Raw genomic sequence first — 17,876 nt, 5'->3', positions numbered from 1 at the left:
ATCGAAGTTATACTTCTCGGCAAGCATGGGCCACGGGCCACGGGTTTTGTGCATCGGTGCCGCGGAGGCGCGGAGTTCCACATATACTCGTCCAAGTGAACGTCACAAAGATTATGCTTTGGAAGTCCAGGAAGCTTCCTTGGTCGCACTGACGGAACGGCCCCCAAACCAGGAAGGAAAAATTATCTCGGACAAAGAACCCATGGCCCCCCGGCTTACCGTGACAGGCTGCTCTTTTCCGGTAGTGGTTTCTCATCCTGTTCCGTTCCCTTTCTACACAGTAGTGTCCATAGTCAAAAGTCAAGAATTACTTTGTGGACCAATAGTGGAGCCCCACGGCACCGAGGGATTTGTTCCCCAACGGTTATCTAGGCAACGTGGTATGTTAGTGGATGATATAAAGTGAAGACCGCGCCTCGTTCGAAGGTAGTAGCTACCTGTGACTTATATTCATTGTACGGTTTTCTTTATTGCGTACATCTCAATCACATGTCTACTATGGCCTTTTTTCACGAGACAACCCCAGGTACAGATGTGTACGGACCTGGAACTTTCATCGATAAGAATGTTCTTCCCGTGCCCGATGACACTCGCCGAGTCTTCGAATTTCTAGCCTCCAAGACACCTGGATTTACCCAGAACAAAGAAGTATGGGATACTGTGCATTTCGAGGGAGAGCCGGATCCCATGATACCTGGTCCCATCAAAGCACCTATTGTTGCCGCCGCTCTGCACGCGATGTGCGGTGTAGTAGGGAACGAATTATTGGAGCTTCGTGATAGCAGACCGGCGGCTGAGAGCAGGGTCACTGTCAACACTGACCAGACAGGAATATGGCTTGGTTCGGTGTTGACTACGTATATCAACGGATCTGACATCCCAGCCATAGCACTATCGGGCAAATTGAATACCCTCTTTGACCGTGACTTTGAACAAGGCTTCGGCAAAGGTCTCGCAAGTAGGACAACAGCGATCTACCAAACCAAGGATCCGAACGTGTGGTATCAACTTCATGGCTCTCTTGATGCTAATCGAGTTCTCAAAACGATGGGAATCGACACCAACGTCACCTTCAATAAACCGAGCGAGTATTACGACTACATCCAGAAACATGTCCGCCAGTGGAGCCCGGATGAGCTTGAGATGCACAACGTACGTCATGGTCTCTGTGGAAGCATATGCTATAAGCCGGAATCATGGCGAAACACGGAAATGGGAAAACGGCTCGCCAAGCATCCATATGTGAACTATACACACGAAACTTATGCAGCTCCTACACCTCTGCAGCCCTTGCCCAAGGTTCCTGGAGATGAGAGACCATTGGCGGGGATCAAGGTGCTGGAGATGGTACGCATTATCGCGGGCCCAACTATCGGTGTGACACTTGCCGCCTTTGGTGCGGACGTTATCCGAGTCAACTGTAGTAAACTTCCCGATCTGAATGTAAGCTGCCTTGTTCCCCTTGATTCCATATACCCAAAAGCTCACTTGTATAATGAAAGGTCTTGCAACTTGTCCTGAATGCTGGCAAGCGTACCATCGACCTGGACATTACTAAGCCTGAGGACATGGCCCGTCTCCGAGAGCTTATCGCAGATGTGGACGTGTTCATTCAAGGATTCCGGTATGGATCGTTGGACAGGAAAGGCCTTGGGCTCCGGGATATGTTAAAATTAGCTGCGAACCGAGGAAAAGGCATTGTCTATGTGGATGAGAACTGCTACGGCCCAGATGGCCCCTTTGCTGAACGCCCAGGCTGGCAGCAGATTGGCGATGCTGCCTCCGGTTCTTCCTATGTTATGGGTAGGTCATTTGGATATGCGGATGGGAAGTGCGTTTTACCTCCATTGCCAGTGTCAGACATGACTACTGGTGTAGTAGGCGCATTGGCGGCCATGATGGCTATTCGCGACCGAGCAGTCAAAGGAGGCTCGTACCATGTTGTTAGCTCTTTGGTCGCCGCAGACAACATAGCACTGGAAGAGGAGGTCGGATTGTACCCCCTGGATGTGGTTCACGAGACGGCCAAAAAGTTTGGATTTGTACCATCAACTCCAGATCAGTTTGTTACGGAAATACTGTTCCAAGTCATCGCTGGTTGGAAAAAGGGCCGGCCTGGATACCTGGATGAGGATTCACCATTGATGACCACATTTGATCAAGGTCCGTGGGGACGACAAACCTTGCTCAAGCCAATTGTCAGGCTTGGTGAAGAGGCAGTAACCCCCCGGTGGACAAGTCCCCCTGTACCCAATTGTTACCACGATAGGAACATCAACTGGCATTAGAAAGCGGTTTGTATTTTTAAGGAATGACGGCCATTGTATTATTTAATTATATCAATCGATTCGTATTATACCTTCCATCCTCACCTAAGTTGTGGTTCAACGATTGCCGCCATCAGTATAAGACTATATCACCCGTCCTCTATACGTGCAATCCGAAAACCGACGGTCTGTACAACGTGGCTAGACCGTTTCCATAAACCACCCAGAAGGAAACTATAACAGTTGTCCATTGTCTATCCCCCCATCAGACGTGCCAGTCACCATGTCGCCCAAGTTCCAGAAAGGAGCAACAGGCCATTGAAAATTCATGGCTAAGTCAAAAGTTGGATCAACCGAGGGCATGTCATAATGTTGTAGAATAGTACTAACATCCCCGGATTGGGATGCAACTAAGCCTGGCTGAGGAGATACAGCTAGTCCGCTTACTGGTTCCTCGGTTTCGTTTGTAGAAGGCAGAGTGTTGTTGAGATGCCCCATCGATCGCTGGGAGTTGTTTCGATCGGCTCGGCTTACAGCCTTCTTGGCTGCACTCTTTAGCTCTGAGCATACTTCGAGTATATAGTCAACATATGTGCCTGGCTCTTCAGATGAGACTTTAGAGAGCAGGTTTATTGTTTCTTGAGCCATGGCAAGATCAGACATAGCGTGTTGATGAGAGGTGTTCGTTAGTAGGTTCGATAACAAGGTCATTGATGCAGCAGCAGGGAAGTAAATAACGCCCCTTTGAAGGTCAGCACAAGATCGAACTTATCATATATGACTAGTTCCGATAAACATACCATACGAAGCAGGGCCCAAATACACTAACATGTTTTATGAGATGAACTGCAGACCTCGCACATTCCAGAGACCTCACAAGAATATCATTTATTACCTTATCCAAAGCTGGAAAGTCTTCTAAGTCTTGTGCAGCTTGCGCCATCGATCGCCTAGCAAGAATGCAGAGTTGGTAAAGCTTGGCATAACAGCAATGATAGGCGAAGTCCAATCTTAGGATATGCTGAAGATGATAATCAGATGCATTAGAGAACGCCATTTGCGAATCGTAGTGCTTTCCAAAAGATGCCCTCCATTCTAGAAGATCCTCCTCACTAGTCCTTAGTTCTCGGATCAGAGCCCGGGCAGTCTTTGTCTGAACGCTAGCGGTATAGAGACGGTCGTATAGTCGTCGTTGGATCAATGAAAACCGCGCCAGCAGGTGGAAGTAATCAAGATGGACCCCATGGACATTTACAATTCCTAGTCCGTCATGAGGGAATTTGGAAGGTAGCGGGGTGTCGAAATCGTTCACATCCTGCACCGGTGGTCGCCCGGTTCGATGAGAGATATCCGCGTCTAGAATGAATGCGACCCAAAATGTTCTCCGCCTTTCCTCAATGTGAGTTGGAGATAGCCCCAATGTCTGGTTGCGATGTAACCCAATAGACTGTGAAAGACGCATTGCCGCTGCGGCAAACATGAAGAGGGGCTGAGGGTTTGGCGTATTTTGGAAGAGGAGCGCAAGCCCCAGCATTGCTTGGACAGCAAGTAGATCCGCAGCACGCATAAAGAATTCTACGACCACGTTTAAGGCATTCCTGATATGTCCCATTGACTTCTTCCATTCCTCACTTCCATCAGGTAGCTTTTGTGCCCTTTCCCTGTACGCAGATGCAAGCACGACATTCAGGGATGCCCACCACGAGGGGTTTTCATCGGGATTCCAGCCAAACTGCTTATCCACTAGCCTCGTAAATGTAGCCTCGTCGAACAGTGGGATCACTCTATTGAAGCTGCCAAAGTATTCGCCTACCAGCTGTAGTGTGGTTGCTTTGGGAGGTAATTGCTGGAAAGCGCGCTGCTCAGGATCACCTTGCAGAATGCGAGGATACCAACTGGACAATTGCCATCTAGATGCTGATTTTTGACTCGCAGTCATCAACGCTCCGGATCGTTTTTCGCCCTCTAGCGAATTCAAGTCTTGGGCTGAAGCTATTGAGAACCCAGACGATGCTCCTTAGACGAGGTCAACTCAAGTTCACTCTAAGGCTTAGGACCATATTACCAAAAAATCGCATCTTTGTGCCCTCCGCGTTAATGACATATGGAGCCTGATTAGCTTCACCGTCCGCACTCGGCTGAGCATTACCTTCCTCCGGCTCGGACCTGGAAGGTGATGTAAGATAAGGCCGACTCTCTATCGCGTTAAGTTCAAAAGTAGCACTGTCACTGGTACCAGCGGCTGCCGAAGACGGGACAGGAGAGTTCCTTTTGTTTCCTGATACGAATTCTGGCCTTGGACCATCCAGAGTTCGGTCTTGTAGCTGCATCTCCATGTCTTGAACGCGTTTCTCTAGCTCCTCAACATATGCTCTGGCAGTAATTGGATCAGAGGAAATCTGACATAGAGTGGCCTTGGGACTCACCGGCTAGTTCGACTGGAGTGCCTCAGAACATCCTGGAAAGCACAGGGCAAATTGAATGCTTTACATGGTGAGCAAATGGGGCGCCTGCCGTCGCATTTTGTCTTTTTACGTCGGCAGGTAGTGCAAGCCTAGGAAGACGTATACGACGATAAGCATTTTCTTTGATTCCCGGATAATACTAGGCCTAGTTTGATGATCTCGCATAGGTTAATCAAGGCTCACTTTTGCACGCCTTACGATCGTGGCACCAGGACTCCGTGCTTGGTTCATCGTGTTTCATTCACACATGCGCTAAGATTTTAATTGATCCAAATGTAAGATAAGGGAATATTGAATGGATGGGACTGGAAGGAAGATGCAACCCTGGATGGAATGAATGGAGATGCCGTTGAGGCTTGAGGTATTGCCTATTGGACGGATTCAGCCGAGGCGCCCATGATCTCTGCCTGAGGCCGGAGAAGGCTTAACGTGACTGTCAACCCCACATTCAACAGGGGCCACGGATTAAATTCACCGCTTACTGTTTCAGGCAATTGCACATCAACCCACCAAAAAATACTTCTTCATTGTTGTTATGTGGCTTCTCCTATCGACATCCCTCCCAGTCGTTCAATACCTCGTATCTCCTGCATTGTCGCTGTTTTGCATGTTTGTGGGCTGTAGTAATCCCCACCGAGAGTGCAGCCGCTTATGGTTGCTTATCAACTTTGTTCGTTACCTCGATTCTAGATAACAGAGAGCATCATGCTTAGAGACGCTGAGATCCAGGCCCTCGATGATCATCTGAGTAATGTCTTGCGCGAGAACCAGCAGCATCATGAGAATCTTCAGGGACTCTTACAGCAATTTCATCTTTTGTTGGATAACTACAACCGACTGAAAAGCGACTATGAGGAGGAGAAAGAAGCCCGAGAGAAGTATAAAAAATTAGCTAGGGGACAAGTATGTAGTTCATGTGCATTGGCAGCACGCTATATAAAAAGACAAGCTCTGATTGAAATTAGGAACGTAATCCATTTGTGTTGGTATTGGTGGATGGCGATGGCTACCTTGTTAGCTGAATCCTGGCCGCAACGGTGACTACTAGTACTAACGAGACCAGTTCAAGGAACACCTTGTGAGAGAAGGGGCAGATGGAGGAACGAAAGCAGCTCAACTCCTGAATGATTCCATCAAAGAACTTCTCAATGATCAACTCGGAAGCCAGGCAGATCAATGTCGAATTATGGTTCGCGTATACAGCAACATTCTTGGACTGTCGAAGACCTTGGCCCGCGCTGGTCTAGTTGGCAATGAAGCACGGTCCCTTTCCCCGTTTGCCTCCAGCTTTACCCGTTCTCAGGACTTGTTCGATTACATTGACGCGGGGGATAAGAAAGAAGGTGCAGACTACAAGATCAGAGGTAGGATCTAACTTGAACTACCGGTGCACCAGTACACTCACATTATTCAGAAATGTTTCGCTTGTTTGCGGATAATAACCAGTGCAAGCATATTTTCTTTGCCGGCTGTCACGATGCTGGCTATCTCTCCTTGCTGACCCCCTACCGTGGCAAGGCTGATCGTATCACCCTAATCAAAGCCGCTTCCTTCCATCCTGAATATGACAAGCTAGGCCTACCAGTGAGGGAAATTTCTACGGTCTTCACATCTACCTCCGCTTCGCCGCCTGTGAGTGGAAACAATACGGTTCCTGCTACGAGACCAGTTTGCAGGCATTTCCAAAAGGTAACATAGCAGAATCACCTAGCGAACGCCATCTGACTGAGCAAATAGGGTCTCTGCCGATATGGCAAGGATTGCACAAAGCTCCACGTATTGCCAAATCAACACTTCCCTAAACCACTTTATGATGCCCCGACTCAACCGGCGGGTTCAACCGTCAAACCCCGGGAAAAAGAATACTATTCCCGGTTTCTTCCCAGGGTGAACTCAAAATCTCAGGAATATATCGCAATCAACAAGGATGGGGAGCGAATCGACACCTATTGCCCCATGCCATCTCAAGAAGAATGGGAGATGTATAACAAACGTTCCAAACGGCACAAACTCTGCAACAAATACAACCTCGGAGGGGAATGTGGGAACCTTAGTTGCGAGTTTGACCATAGCCCGGTTGACTCGGCTTGTCTCAATGTTTTGATGAATATCATGCGACAGCACATGTGCACCAGGGCTGCAGGCTGTCGTTCGATTAAATGCTATCTTGGTCATCATTGTCAGAAGGATAACTGCAAAGGCACTAAACCTTGCAAATTTAATCGTCAGGGTCATACACTTGACCTACAAGTTGCACAGTGGGTCATACCGATCGAACATCATGAGGAATCACCGGTTAGTGAAGAGATCTCAGAGGCGAACTCGGTGGCGGACCCGAACAACACTTTAGCCTTCCTTATGGGAGACATGAACTAAAGTAGGCTATAGCCCTGCACTATGATCTATGGCCGCTATGTGAATAAGGTCATTCACCTACCTTGGAATTTAACTACGCTACAAGTTAGTGTGTCACCCTACTTTGGCTCGGTGGCGACCCATAACATTGTACGAAATCTATGGGAATTTACTGATATCATGAAATAAGTGAAGGAAGGATATTTGAAGGTCAGATTTATTGAGCCTCTTTTTTTTTTTTTTTTTTTTGGTGATTTGCTTTTTTTCGGCTCGGCGATCCTTCTATCACCAAAAGGCTATACTGCGGAACGGCCTATGGCAGTGCTTACTCTTCAGACTACTGGGAGTAATCCAGCTGACAATAGCAGTATTGATCCTATCTGATAATGCACTTTTTCTGTTGGACAAAGTCAATAGATGTTGGAAATACACATACAGTTAACTATTGGCTTTGTACCCACACGGCACTTCTATGTTTCTAACATCTATGGAACTTTGACCACATGCACCTATCTTTCAGTCGTGATGAGGCCATTGAATGTATGATCTTCATGTCTGTGGGCAAGGTTGGTCGGGCTTGATGACGTCGCCCTAGGACCGCAAAGGAACATAGTATCAGGATACCAAATTGAATACAACGATAACCACACTGATTACAAGGGTTAGAGCATTAAATTAGAAACTAGATGACATTGGATTTGCCACAGATACGTTGACCCACCGTGCACGTCCCGGAAAACGGTGCACGTCCCGGAAAACGGTGCCCGCCCCCGTTAGGACTCAGGTGAATATGTGAATAGACCAGGTGGATCGAGGAAATCCAATTCGATGCGTAAATAGAACGGTAGTATCATAGACCTGTTGCATGTCCAGGGACATGTCACTCCAGTTCCAATGCTAGCTATTGGATACGGGTGTGGCAGAAGATCCAGCCTGTGGGGCTTGATATGGAATATGAAATGTCACCTCCAAAGGTCCTGTGAATTAAGGCAGACCGCGTCTGTCATTCCATGCATTCACAGTGCTACCAAGGCAGGGACATTGCTCGGCTGGCCCGATCAAGGATACGGCTGATACGAGGTGGCGTTGGTAGTGAGTTACATCCATAAATAAAACAATCTCGGGTTACCCAGTCGACTAGCAGGAATACTGAGCGGAGTAATCAAATGATATAGGATGCTTTCGACTTTCTCTGACTCTGATGTTGTTTAATAAAGCTAGAGAATTCTATATAAGTATCTATTAGAATTAAAAATTTTACTCTAGCCCTACTACCAGTCTACCAGCAATAATATTTTTAGTCTAGGAGTTCAACACGGAACACTGTAAGTCCACAGTCACTGAGGTGTATATGCCATCCATTATCTTGGTTGCCAGCCACCTGGGTTTCTAGATGCGGTCGAGAAACTGCGAAAGATTCGGTCATACTCTTCCAGCATCTGAGTCAGTCATACTGCGATAAGTGCTGATCGGCAAATAATTGTTTCGTAAATAGCCGTGTCATTGCTTGTTATTAAGGCGCACAGACTGCTTTAAGGACAGCTTTCTCCTGAACCGCCTGTTATAAAACCGGTAGCCTAGTTATTCATTCGCGGGCCCATACTTTAGATGCAACTGGCCAATTAAGTTCAAAGATCCCGGGTCCTTTCGCCTTGGCAGGCGCAAATACATGCCATTGATCAGATTTCGAAGCTTATCTCCTTATCTTGGCTTATTTCCCCGCATCCGAGATATCGGACTGAGGTCACTAATAACTAAAACGAGAGTGTTGATAGAGTTAGTTCATTGGTCCTTTCTTCCAGTTTCCCTTCTTGGACAAGAGCGCTTCTTCCCCTCCTGCGGAATTGCTCCGTGTTAACTATGTCTCTGTGCATGGGAAGCCAATTGGTGCACAGCATACCAAAACGAAATGTAGTAGGTAAAGAAGGGCCAAATGTAGTCTTCCCGACGAATCGAGTTATCGGCTTAGTCCGTTGTCTCTTGTCTGCCCGGTGTGCATTGCCACCAAAGGCTGTCGTATATCTGTGTCTTGTCTCCCCGGTATGTACTGTTCCGTTAATTGACATGTGCCCTGCGGATTCGACGTAGAGGTCCTGTCTGTGAGCATCTAGGACTAGCTGATAGGGCATATAGTCCGTCCCTTGAAATGTCGCACCAAGCTCAAGCGTCCGATCCATCTTGGCCGCCCGGAACGGTTCAGCTTGAAGGTGAGTCTGATACTTATAAATTCTCATAATGTTTGATCCGAATCTAATATCTTTCAGACCTTCCACAGGATGGTCAGACGACTGATATCATTTTGCAGCCCGCACCTAGCCATGATCCTAACGACCCCTTGGTAAGCCTCGCTGTGAGCTCAACCACTAACAAGAGGCTAAACAAAGCGATGCAGAACTGGCCGACATGGCGTAAACACCTAAATTTTGGCTTAGTCTCCTACTACGTCATAATGGTTTTCGCAATGTAAGTTGCCTGCGAGCTATCCCTCGAAATGTGACACGGAGCTGAGCAACCAGAATCGACGTGGCAACTGTAACCTGGGGCCCACTAAATGCGGAGCTGGGCTTCAGTTTTGAACTCCTGAATGATAGCTACGCCGCGGGATGCGGATCCCTTTGTATCGGTGGCGTGATTCTAATGCCCTTCGCTCTCAAGTACGGTCGCCGACCTGTCTATGTGTTCAGCACTATCGCTCAATGTGCCTTTTGTGTTTGGCAAGCCAAAATGCAAACGGTTGCTGATCTCATGCCGGCCAATATACTGAGCTCTATGGTTGGAGCTCTCGCAGAAGTGCTCGTACAAATGACGGTGGCTGATGTCTACTTTGTTCATCAACGTGGACTCATGAACAGTATTTATGTCTGGTTTATGACGGTGGGAGCTACGCTGTCCCCCTTAGCTGGTGGCTATATTGTTACCTCGCAAGGCTGGCGCTGGGTTTGGTGGTGGATGGTCATACTGATGGGCGCTGGTCTTGTTGCCTTCATCTTTCTCTACGAGGAAACAAAGTTCTCTCCCACCCTTGAGGGTGTTGCACCCATTGCTGCTCCCGCTCAAATAAACTCATCTTCCAAAAGTGGAGATAAGAAGTCTCCGACTGACCCAGAAATAGAGGCCAATATAGCACATAAAGGGGGAGAGACTCAGAGATCTCACGCGACCCACTGGATCGACCATTCAATCCCAGTGAAGCCTTACTGGAAAAAACTTGCTTTATGGTCGACATCCCCGGGGTCATTTGCCAGCATGGCCCGACACAGCGTCGAACCGTTTATTCTTCTTTTTACCGTCCCTGCCATCTTTTTTATGTCCGTCGTTTACGGAGCCATGACGGCCGCCGTGACTGTCTCTGTGACTACTCTCTCCTCGTATATGACCCTGCCACCTTACAATTTCAACGCCTCACAAATCGGTCTCATGGGACTGCCGCCATTCATCGGTACAAGCATAGCAGTTCTGATATCCGGACGCCTCAGCGATTCGCTTGTGCTATATCTAGCAAAGAGGAACCGGGGCGTCTTCGAGCCTGAAATGAGACTCTGGATTGCAGTTGCTTTCATCCCGTTCGTGCCAGCCGGACTTTTCATGTTCGGGATAGGATTAAACAACGGATCCCCTTGGCCGCTGGTGGCCGTTGGATTAGGGATTGCCATATTCGGGACTATTCCGGCTAACAGTGTAGCATTGACATACCTTACGGATGCATATACGGATGTAAGTAAATAGAACATTAATTAATCCAGTACCAAGAGTACTGACTGGTTCCTCTTGGACAGGTAATCGCAGACTCCCTCGTTGGAGTGACCTTCATCCGCAACCTCATCTCGACAATCTTCGTCTTCGCTCTGTCTCCGTGGATTGCAAGTGTCGGATTAAGTGGCTTTTATATAACATTTGGGCTTATCCTTACTGTAATCCTGTCGGGGAATCTGGTCTTTATCTACTTTGGGAAGAGGTTCCGGGTTATGACAGCGAAGCGATATCGATACTATGCCCAACGCCAGATGGATCTAAGAAATTAATCCTCGACTATATACGCGAGCCATCACATCATCCAATCCACATCTACTCTTGCTATTACGTATCATTTACTCTACTATAGTTAGCTTACTGATTTATCACCGTCTGAAATCTCGACATTTCTAACTTAATCCTAGCCACAGAACCTTAGTACAAAAGTAAACATATTACCTTTAGCCATCTAATCAATAAATCGCCACACCAAGGTCAATCCTTCCTCATCTTGTTTAAAAGATACGCCCGGAATGGCTCCGCCAACGTGTTTTCGGTGTTCCGCGGACCCCAGACCCCCAATACAACCTCGGAGCAGGCAACAAGTAACATCCTCTCCCTGAAGCCATCAAGGTTCATGCGACTCTCTCGGCGTACGGATAAGGTTACATACATCGCCGACGATCTAGATCCAGCGCGGAATCTACGCGCTTATAAAAGCCAGAAATATCCATACAACAACACCCTACAACAAAATAACCACACTTAACTCATTTACACACAATTCGAAGATAAACAAAAGCCAAAGACAGAATCAGAACCAAAATGGTCAAAATCGCACTCATCCAACTCCACCCGGAGGTAATGTCTCATGTTCCAACCCCTCACCTCACCCCCCTCAATGCTCTCTCACTTCCCATCCCCAAACCCTAACTCTTTCCCAACTCAGCCCCACAACATAGAAAACAACCACGCCCGCGCAAAAGCCTACATCCAGAAGGCCTCAAAAGCCGGCGCCGAACTAGCCGTGCTCCCCGAATTCCACCTGGCAGACTTCCACCCAACCCACGACCGCAGCATCCGACAACGCTGCGCAAACTACGCAACCCACCTGTCCTCCTACATCGCCCTCGCAAAAGAATGCAAGATCAACATCGTCCCCGGCTCCATCGCAGAACTACATACCGACCCTACCACGGGGGAGGAAAAACTGCTCAACGTAGCCTACTTCATCGACAACACGGGGGAAATCCGCGGCCGGTACGAAAAGAAGAACCTCTGGATCCCGGAACGCGAGTTCGTGGACCGTGGAGCCACGGACTCGGGCCATGTTGCGTTTGATACCCCGTTGGGTAAGGTCGGGTTGCTGATTTGTTGGGATTTGGCGTTTCCGGAGGCATTTCGGGAGTTGGTTATGCAGGGGGCGAAGATGGTGATTGTGCCAGCTTATTGGAAGTTGGATGATGCCGGGGCGGTGGGGAGGAGGTGGAATCCGGAGTCGGAGAGGATGTTTGTTGATGCGGCTGTTGTTAGTCGGGCTTTTGAGAATACGGCTGCGGTTGTGTTTTGTAATGTTGGGGGTGGGGAGGAGGAGGGTTATGCGGGGGCTTCGCAGGTGGCGGTGCCGTTTATGGGGTGTGTTGGGAGGGTGGAAGGGTGTAGCGAGGGGATGAGTGTGGTGGAGGTTGATATGGGGGTTTTGGATGATGCAGAGAGCGTTTATAAGGTTCGGGAGGATTTGGGGAGGGCGGATTGGCATTATGGTTATCGGAGATGAGATTAGATGTATTAGGGTTGGGTTCTGTATGTTGAGATAGAGTTGGGTATATGTATATATAGTACATTGACTTGAGGCTGGAAGATATGATTAGAGACCGGCTGCTCTCCGGAATGCAGCATTCGATATAATCCATCCACCACCACTGACTCCCTCTCCTGTAAGTGGTTGTCCGTTTCCCTTAGCCAGGTCTGTCAGGAAATGCCCGAGGTCCTTCGTCGGTGAAACACCTTTGGAATAGCATTGTCTTGTGAGGGGACCGATAGTCCCTAAGAGCATCTTTTTGGTGGCAGTGAAGTCCGGCCGCTGCATGACAGATGCCAGTGTCGCGGGGTCGTAAGCCGGGTCTACGAGCCCAGGTCTGACGGAGTAGGGCTTCAGACTGGGGTACTTCTGGGATAGGGCGATCAATGCCGCTTCACACTCGCCTTTTATCCGACCGTAAAATGGAGTGAACATTCCTGGTTCTTGCGTTGCCTGAGTCCTTGTTAGTTGCGTTGATGACGAAGCCAGAAGTAGTGCGGTAAATAGAACATACTCCTTCTCCTGAAACATATACGAAGTTAAAAGAGTCTGATAATCCCGAAAAGGCTTTTGCTGCTGCTAATGGATAGTCCATTGTGATTTTTACATACTCCCTGTTCCATGATGTTAGTATTATCTTATTGGCTTCTTGACATACTATAAACTGTACTCACTCTTTCGATACTTGTGTCTGGGAAATTCCCAACGCCCAAATACAGCCATCGGCTCCCTTCAACTTCTCTAACAATTCAGGACTGTATTCGTTGAAGTTCTTATGCTCGATCACAGTAACGTCGGGTCGATCCTCCGCGATGGGTACAGATTTCCGACTCAAGATATACAAATGCGATACTTGCCCGGGCGGGAGAGAAAGAACATGGTTGAGAGTGGCCGACCCGACCATGCCGGTGGCACCTGTGAGAATAAGGCGCATGTTATTGGTAAAGTTGTGGGATGTGATGGCTAGCCTGAGATAGTATGAAAAGTAGAGGTTGGAAATCTTTATCAATGCAGAAAGTTGGGGCTAGGAGCTATTTATACATCTACGGCTTACCGCGTCATTTAAGTTCTTGAGCTTAACTCCGGTCGATGCTGACCCGGAATTAACACCTGCCAAGCCGAATCTTCAAGGCTACCAACTGATGACGACTTCGGTTCTCCTACAATGTCAACCATTTCGCCGTCGGGGTTGGAACTATTTTAACTTACCAGAAAAGAAAGATACATTATGAACAAAAGGTAACAGACCACTACACAAGAAGAGTGACTCCCTCTCCATCCCATCAATAATCGTATACAAAGCTCGAATGAACTGTGCCTTTTCACCTCCTGCGTCGTGGGCACCCTTCGTGTCACATGTTGCGATTTTTCTTCTCTCTGGTGATACGGTAGACCATAAACCCAGTGACTCCGTGAGAAAATATTAAGATAATATGAGTGAGGGGAAGCTCAACGGGGTTCATGGCAAGGTACTGCGTCTGTACTGCTAAAATTGACTTTAAGTTAAAAATGGTGGAATTTTCATTGTATGTTGGGATTTGGGTTCATAAGTGGGCAGCTTTGGTTGGTATTTGGGGCAAACCCGAAAAACCCTACCCCATATAAATTGGCTGGTATCGACGGATACCAGCGACTCCATGGGATAAAGACTTTGATAAAGAAACTTCATCAAACGCCGGTACCAAGTAGCTGAATTGCTTCCAAAACCATTTCTGTCGACTTCCGGAGGTCTTCCGAGCATTGGTTCTTGTCCTCTGGTGTCAGGTTCTCAAGCCACCAGGGCGCTATGTTGTCTTCCAATCGAGAAAGCGATGTTGCCTCTCTCCAATATTGTTCTTTGATGCCCTTTCCTGGAATGTTCATTCCGCAGGCCTCGAGCCTTCTCAAATATGCTTCGTAGAAAGCATCAGGCCAGTCGCCCTCATTTGCCACGGAATCATTGACAAATTCATCTATTTCATGGAAAAACCCAGAAAACTCAAAGTCAATAATACCAGTGATCTTCGTGTGAGCCACAGATATCAAAACGTTGCGTGGAGAGAGGTCGTAGTGAGTGAATAAGAAATGACTTATCCCATTGCATATTGCAAGATGCGGTAATTGATTAGCGATAAACTCGCTGATTGGAACTACTAAATGCCTATTCCCAGCAAATATATCGAGTTCCTGAAGCTTCTGGAGCCTTGTCTCAAGCCTCACTCGGTAGTACTGAAGTTGGCTTATGATAGGCTCATCCACTTTGACACCAAAACCAGGCATATTTAAAGAAGACGCAATGTGCAATCCGGCAACCTCTAATGAATTTGGATCTTGGTCCTTCCCATGAGGAATTCCACATTCAAGGTTTCCAGCGCTTGCCCAAGTAGGTAGCGACTCCCTCCAGCGGTAGACTATGTCCGCTAGTTGCTCGCCGACAACCTTGAGCTTGTCTGTATCCAAATCTAACGTCGACAAGGGAACTCCAGGAAGTCGAGTCATTAGAATCCAGCTCTGGAGCTGGCCGTCGGCTTCAGAACCAATCTCAGATTCCTTTTTCGCTAGGGTCCCCGTGGAAGTCAACCTGTGGATGACGGAATTCTTGCCATCAGACCATGCAAGAATCCTTGGTGACGGTATTTCGGGCACGAAATATTCAAGCAGAGACAAGTAGGACACCTCGTTTTCGCTCTTCGTCTGGTCAAAGAACTTTCCGTTCAATTTCAAAACCAAATCATTGACAGCTCCGTTGCTTAGGCCGTGTAAGAGCAGGTCTTCAGGAACGTAAATCTTCAAAAAGTAGATGCGATTGTTGAATGATTTCCCATGCTCTAGAGGGTCAATAGCCAAAATGCTACAGCCAGGAACAAGGGAATCAATTATGCTGACGATGGTTTCGCTCGAGAAATAAACCCCGTGAGTTGGGTGAGTTTCTGGAGTAGTCTCACGCGGACCTAGAGTGGTCTCCATGACGGCGGTGTTTCAAAATGAACAAACACTTAGAAGACAAATAATTTGCTTTAAGAAGTGTAAAGTATATAATACACAGCAGAAGTAGTGGGAGCTTTAGAAAGAAGTATATAGGCTTTACGGTTGTTTTCGAAAACAGATTATTTCGAGATGCGCTAATCTCTTTGGGACGCCGCTTTTCAAAACCTATCCCAGAGAGAGTATACCGGGAGTATACAGTACTATGTATTATAACTAGGTATACCCTATTACCTACTTCTACAGAAGTCACCATAGAAGTAGGAAATTAAGAATATAAAAGAATACTTATTTATATACTTAGTTTAATTCTTTGTAATTAATCTATGTAGTTAGTAAGACCTATCTTTAGTAGTAAGAATTAGTCTCAATTTATTTATACACTTTTAACTATTAAGTATATATATTATACACTCAATCGGTCTAGCCCTTTAGGCTCGAGTTCTGTACCGATAGTAGTCTTGTATTGAACTGTATTCCCGCAATTTATTAATAACAGAAGCTATTGTTCGATTTTCAGGTTCATAACCCTTCACGTGGTCCGCTAACTGGTCTAGGACTTGACAACGAAGCCCCGGGAGTAACAAATCGTTTATCCGCATTGGAAACGCCCGGTGCGACTGAAAGATTGGACTGACAGACCCTGATAATCACAGCCAAATGATCCAGTTACTCATTAACACTAGCAGCCTTGCAGGCATAAAAATCGATACACCCATACCATATAGCAGATGTACCTACCAGAGCCCAGAAGGATATCCCACCATTCCAGGCAGTCAGCCCACGATGTACCTTGTGAGCAGGAAAGGTAAACAAAAATGCCACTTCAAAGATTACAGCGACGGAGCCAACCCAGCGAGGGACTAGTGGGTTTGTTTGACTATCACACAAAACCCCCCATGCCAGAGCACCGGCTTGCACCATAGGTGGACTTGCCAAATTGATAAGGAAGAGCCAGGTTAAATCGCTAGCGAGTTGCGTGATAACTGGGCCCCGATAAACTCAAAACATGGTTGCAGCATAGAACACCCCCATAATGGCAAATATAAGGCCGGTCACTACTGCTGCAGAGAGCTGGATAATTAAAGCAGCAAGTGCGATACCCGCGATAGGTTCAAGTTGGTTATGAAGGTCCACTCCATGCAGTGGCCATAGGGAGCGAAGCCATAAAAAGGAAATAAATGACACCTTACGTCCTTGGGTAATGATTGCAGTAATGATCTGCCACCGCTTGGTGGCTGTCTGATGGACTGGTTAGGGGAAGAAAATCAGAGGCGATGAGAAAAATGAAGAAAGAGACCATTGACATTGGCCCACAGGGAAATAAGAGCCCATTCTCGATAGACGTGTGGCGTTGTAGGGAGAGTGGGTGTGTGAACAGGTCGACATTTCGAGAGAAGAAACAATGATTTACTTCCGAAAAGGCGTTAGGAGCGGGACATGGACATTTAGTTAATACACAGATCATGTCAGTTCTATCCACTGTATATCTGTAGGAGCACATGTGACGTGTCTATCTGATTGGTGCGGGTCGCACCTTGTGACTGTAAAGTATACTTTTACTAGTACCATTGGATGGAAATAGTAGGGTTGATGATCAATAGCTTGAAGCCTGATTGTGTCTAACCAATTAGCTACTATAAGGCTGCATGGTCTTAACACTAGGCAAGCATTCATCTAGCCCGTGTCCGTGATCGTAGAAATTCCTTGCCATAATACTGGGGTTAGCATTTAGCAGTATTTTCCCAAGATTTGGGACAGCTAGAAGATGCTGTAAATTTGCCCGGAAGGACATCCCTCCAATGCAGATGAAACTCTAAATGGCTCATAATAATAGACGATATATACATCTGCATTGTAATATAAGCCGTGGCAGGGGCACCAGCAAAAATAATATCGAGGAAATCCGCAAGACTGGGCGATACAGGTGGAAGCCACGGGGGACCCGGAATAGCGGTGTAAATTGTGCATGTCTAGGCATGGCATGTACACTACCATAGTAGTTCTTTGAGTTCAACTCTATTGGCGCTGATTGTTGATCTGCTAGTTCTGCAGAGGCCCCCCTTCCCCCCACCACTCATTTGCGTTGGTTGTCTTTGTCCACCTGACAAATCTGATCAATGAAGGAGCATCAGAGATGCATCTAGGCCATTCAATGATAATGGAACATGCCCTAAAATACAACAACACCGCAAGGAGTTATTCTATAGCCAGGTTAGACAATGATTGACGACAATTACCTTCCGGTCTGGCTCAGACGCTGAAGCCATATATATAAAAAAAAAAAAAAAA

General features: G+C 47.2%; 7 protein-coding genes across 7 annotated transcripts; 4 read left to right on the top strand and 3 right to left on the bottom strand.

Moving 5' to 3' along the window:
• Positions 1-498: 498 nt before the first annotated feature.
• Positions 499-2,288, top strand: BDV27DRAFT_154342 (CoA-transferase family III domain-containing protein; the record flags this gene model as incomplete). Its single annotated transcript, XM_032071948.1, has 2 exons — positions 499-1,443; positions 1,503-2,288. 2 exons carry the CDS (start codon positions 499-501, stop codon positions 2,286-2,288), a joined length of 1,731 nt encoding a protein of 576 aa, XP_031931095.1.
• A 67-nt stretch (positions 2,289-2,355) lies between these two features.
• Positions 2,356-5,041, bottom strand: BDV27DRAFT_55477 (transcription factor domain-containing protein). The gene is made up of 5 exons (XM_032076919.1): positions 4,916-5,041; positions 4,694-4,821; positions 4,333-4,640; positions 3,068-4,283; positions 2,356-3,009 (listed from the first exon to the last, which is right to left on the bottom strand). The coding sequence occupies exons 1-5, from the start codon at positions 4,961-4,963 to the stop codon at positions 2,502-2,504; spliced, it is 2,208 nt and encodes a 735-aa protein (XP_031931094.1). The 5' UTR covers positions 4,964-5,041; the 3' UTR covers positions 2,356-2,501.
• Positions 5,042-5,437: 396 nt separating this feature from the next.
• On the top strand, positions 5,438-7,204 carry BDV27DRAFT_168612 (uncharacterized protein; the record flags this gene model as incomplete). Its single annotated transcript, XM_032074815.1, has 4 exons — positions 5,438-5,635; positions 5,796-6,096; positions 6,147-6,421; positions 6,470-7,204. 4 exons carry the CDS (start codon positions 5,438-5,440, stop codon positions 7,106-7,108), a joined length of 1,413 nt encoding a protein of 470 aa, XP_031931093.1. The 3' UTR covers positions 7,109-7,204.
• A 1,973-nt stretch (positions 7,205-9,177) lies between these two features.
• Positions 9,178-11,129, top strand: BDV27DRAFT_122870 (major facilitator superfamily domain-containing protein). The gene is made up of 5 exons (XM_032065736.1): positions 9,178-9,294; positions 9,352-9,425; positions 9,480-9,550; positions 9,604-10,801; positions 10,864-11,129. Exons 1-5 carry the CDS (start codon positions 9,234-9,236, stop codon positions 11,107-11,109), a joined length of 1,650 nt encoding a protein of 549 aa, XP_031931092.1. The 5' UTR covers positions 9,178-9,233; the 3' UTR covers positions 11,110-11,129.
• A 438-nt stretch (positions 11,130-11,567) lies between these two features.
• On the top strand, positions 11,568-12,596 carry BDV27DRAFT_168610 (carbon-nitrogen hydrolase family protein; the record flags this gene model as incomplete). The annotated part of the gene is made up of 2 exons (XM_032074814.1): positions 11,568-11,680; positions 11,769-12,596. The coding sequence occupies exons 1-2, from the start codon at positions 11,645-11,647 to the stop codon at positions 12,594-12,596; spliced, it is 864 nt and encodes a 287-aa protein (XP_031931091.1). The 5' UTR covers positions 11,568-11,644.
• On the bottom strand, positions 12,454-13,911 carry BDV27DRAFT_122867 (uncharacterized protein). The gene is made up of 4 exons (XM_032065735.1): positions 13,830-13,911; positions 13,295-13,777; positions 13,135-13,234; positions 12,454-13,073 (listed from the first exon to the last, which is right to left on the bottom strand). Exons 2-4 carry the CDS (start codon positions 13,552-13,554, stop codon positions 12,687-12,689), a joined length of 747 nt encoding a protein of 248 aa, XP_031931090.1. The 5' UTR covers positions 13,555-13,777; positions 13,830-13,911; the 3' UTR covers positions 12,454-12,686.
• Positions 13,912-14,144: 233 nt separating this feature from the next.
• On the bottom strand, positions 14,145-15,306 carry BDV27DRAFT_122866 (uncharacterized protein). Its single transcript, XM_032065734.1, has one exon. It carries the CDS (start codon positions 15,096-15,098, stop codon positions 14,289-14,291), a length of 810 nt encoding a protein of 269 aa, XP_031931089.1. The 5' UTR covers positions 15,099-15,306; the 3' UTR covers positions 14,145-14,288.
• Between the last annotated feature and the right edge of the window lie 2,570 nt (positions 15,307-17,876).

Source organism: Aspergillus caelatus, assembly GCF_009193585.1.
Source record: "Aspergillus caelatus strain CBS 763.97 unplaced genomic scaffold BDV27scaffold_27, whole genome shotgun sequence".
NCBI classification, from domain to species: domain Eukaryota; kingdom Fungi; phylum Ascomycota; class Eurotiomycetes; order Eurotiales; family Aspergillaceae; genus Aspergillus; species Aspergillus caelatus.
Note: the sequence above shows the minus strand (reverse complement) of the source record. Positions and strands in the feature narration are given on the sequence as shown.

Bases quoted from the DNA above. Each gene is read 5' to 3' on its own strand.
- BDV27DRAFT_55477 (XM_032076919.1), bottom strand. From the start codon at position 4,963: ATGAACCAAGCACGGAGTCCTGGTGCCACGATCGTAAGGCGTGCAAAA. The intron at 4,641-4,693 runs GTGAGTCCCAAG...AATTACTGCCAG, and splicing joins CACTCCAGTCGAACTAGCCG to AGCATATGTTGAGGAGCTAG. The intron at 4,284-4,332 runs GTAATATGGTCC...ACCTCGTCTAAG, and splicing joins CACAAAGATGCGATTTTTTG to GAGCATCGTCTGGGTTCTCA.
- BDV27DRAFT_122866 (XM_032065734.1), bottom strand. From the start codon at position 15,098: ATGACTCGACTTCCTGGAGTTCCCTTGTCGACGTTAGATTTGGATACA.
- BDV27DRAFT_122870 (XM_032065736.1), top strand. From the start codon at position 9,234: ATGTCGCACCAAGCTCAAGCGTCCGATCCATCTTGGCCGCCCGGAACG. The intron at 9,426-9,479 runs GTAAGCCTCGCT...AAAGCGATGCAG, and splicing joins ATGATCCTAACGACCCCTTG to AACTGGCCGACATGGCGTAA. The intron at 10,802-10,863 runs GTAAGTAAATAG...CCTCTTGGACAG, and splicing joins TTACGGATGCATATACGGAT to GTAATCGCAGACTCCCTCGT.
- BDV27DRAFT_122867 (XM_032065735.1), bottom strand. From the start codon at position 13,554: ATGCGCCTTATTCTCACAGGTGCCACCGGCATGGTCGGGTCGGCCACT. The intron at 13,235-13,294 runs GTGAGTACAGTT...ATCATGGAACAG, and splicing joins CAGACACAAGTATCGAAAGA to GGAGTATGTAAAAATCACAA. The intron at 13,074-13,134 runs GTATGTTCTATT...ACAAGGACTCAG, and splicing joins TATATGTTTCAGGAGAAGGA to GCAACGCAAGAACCAGGAAT.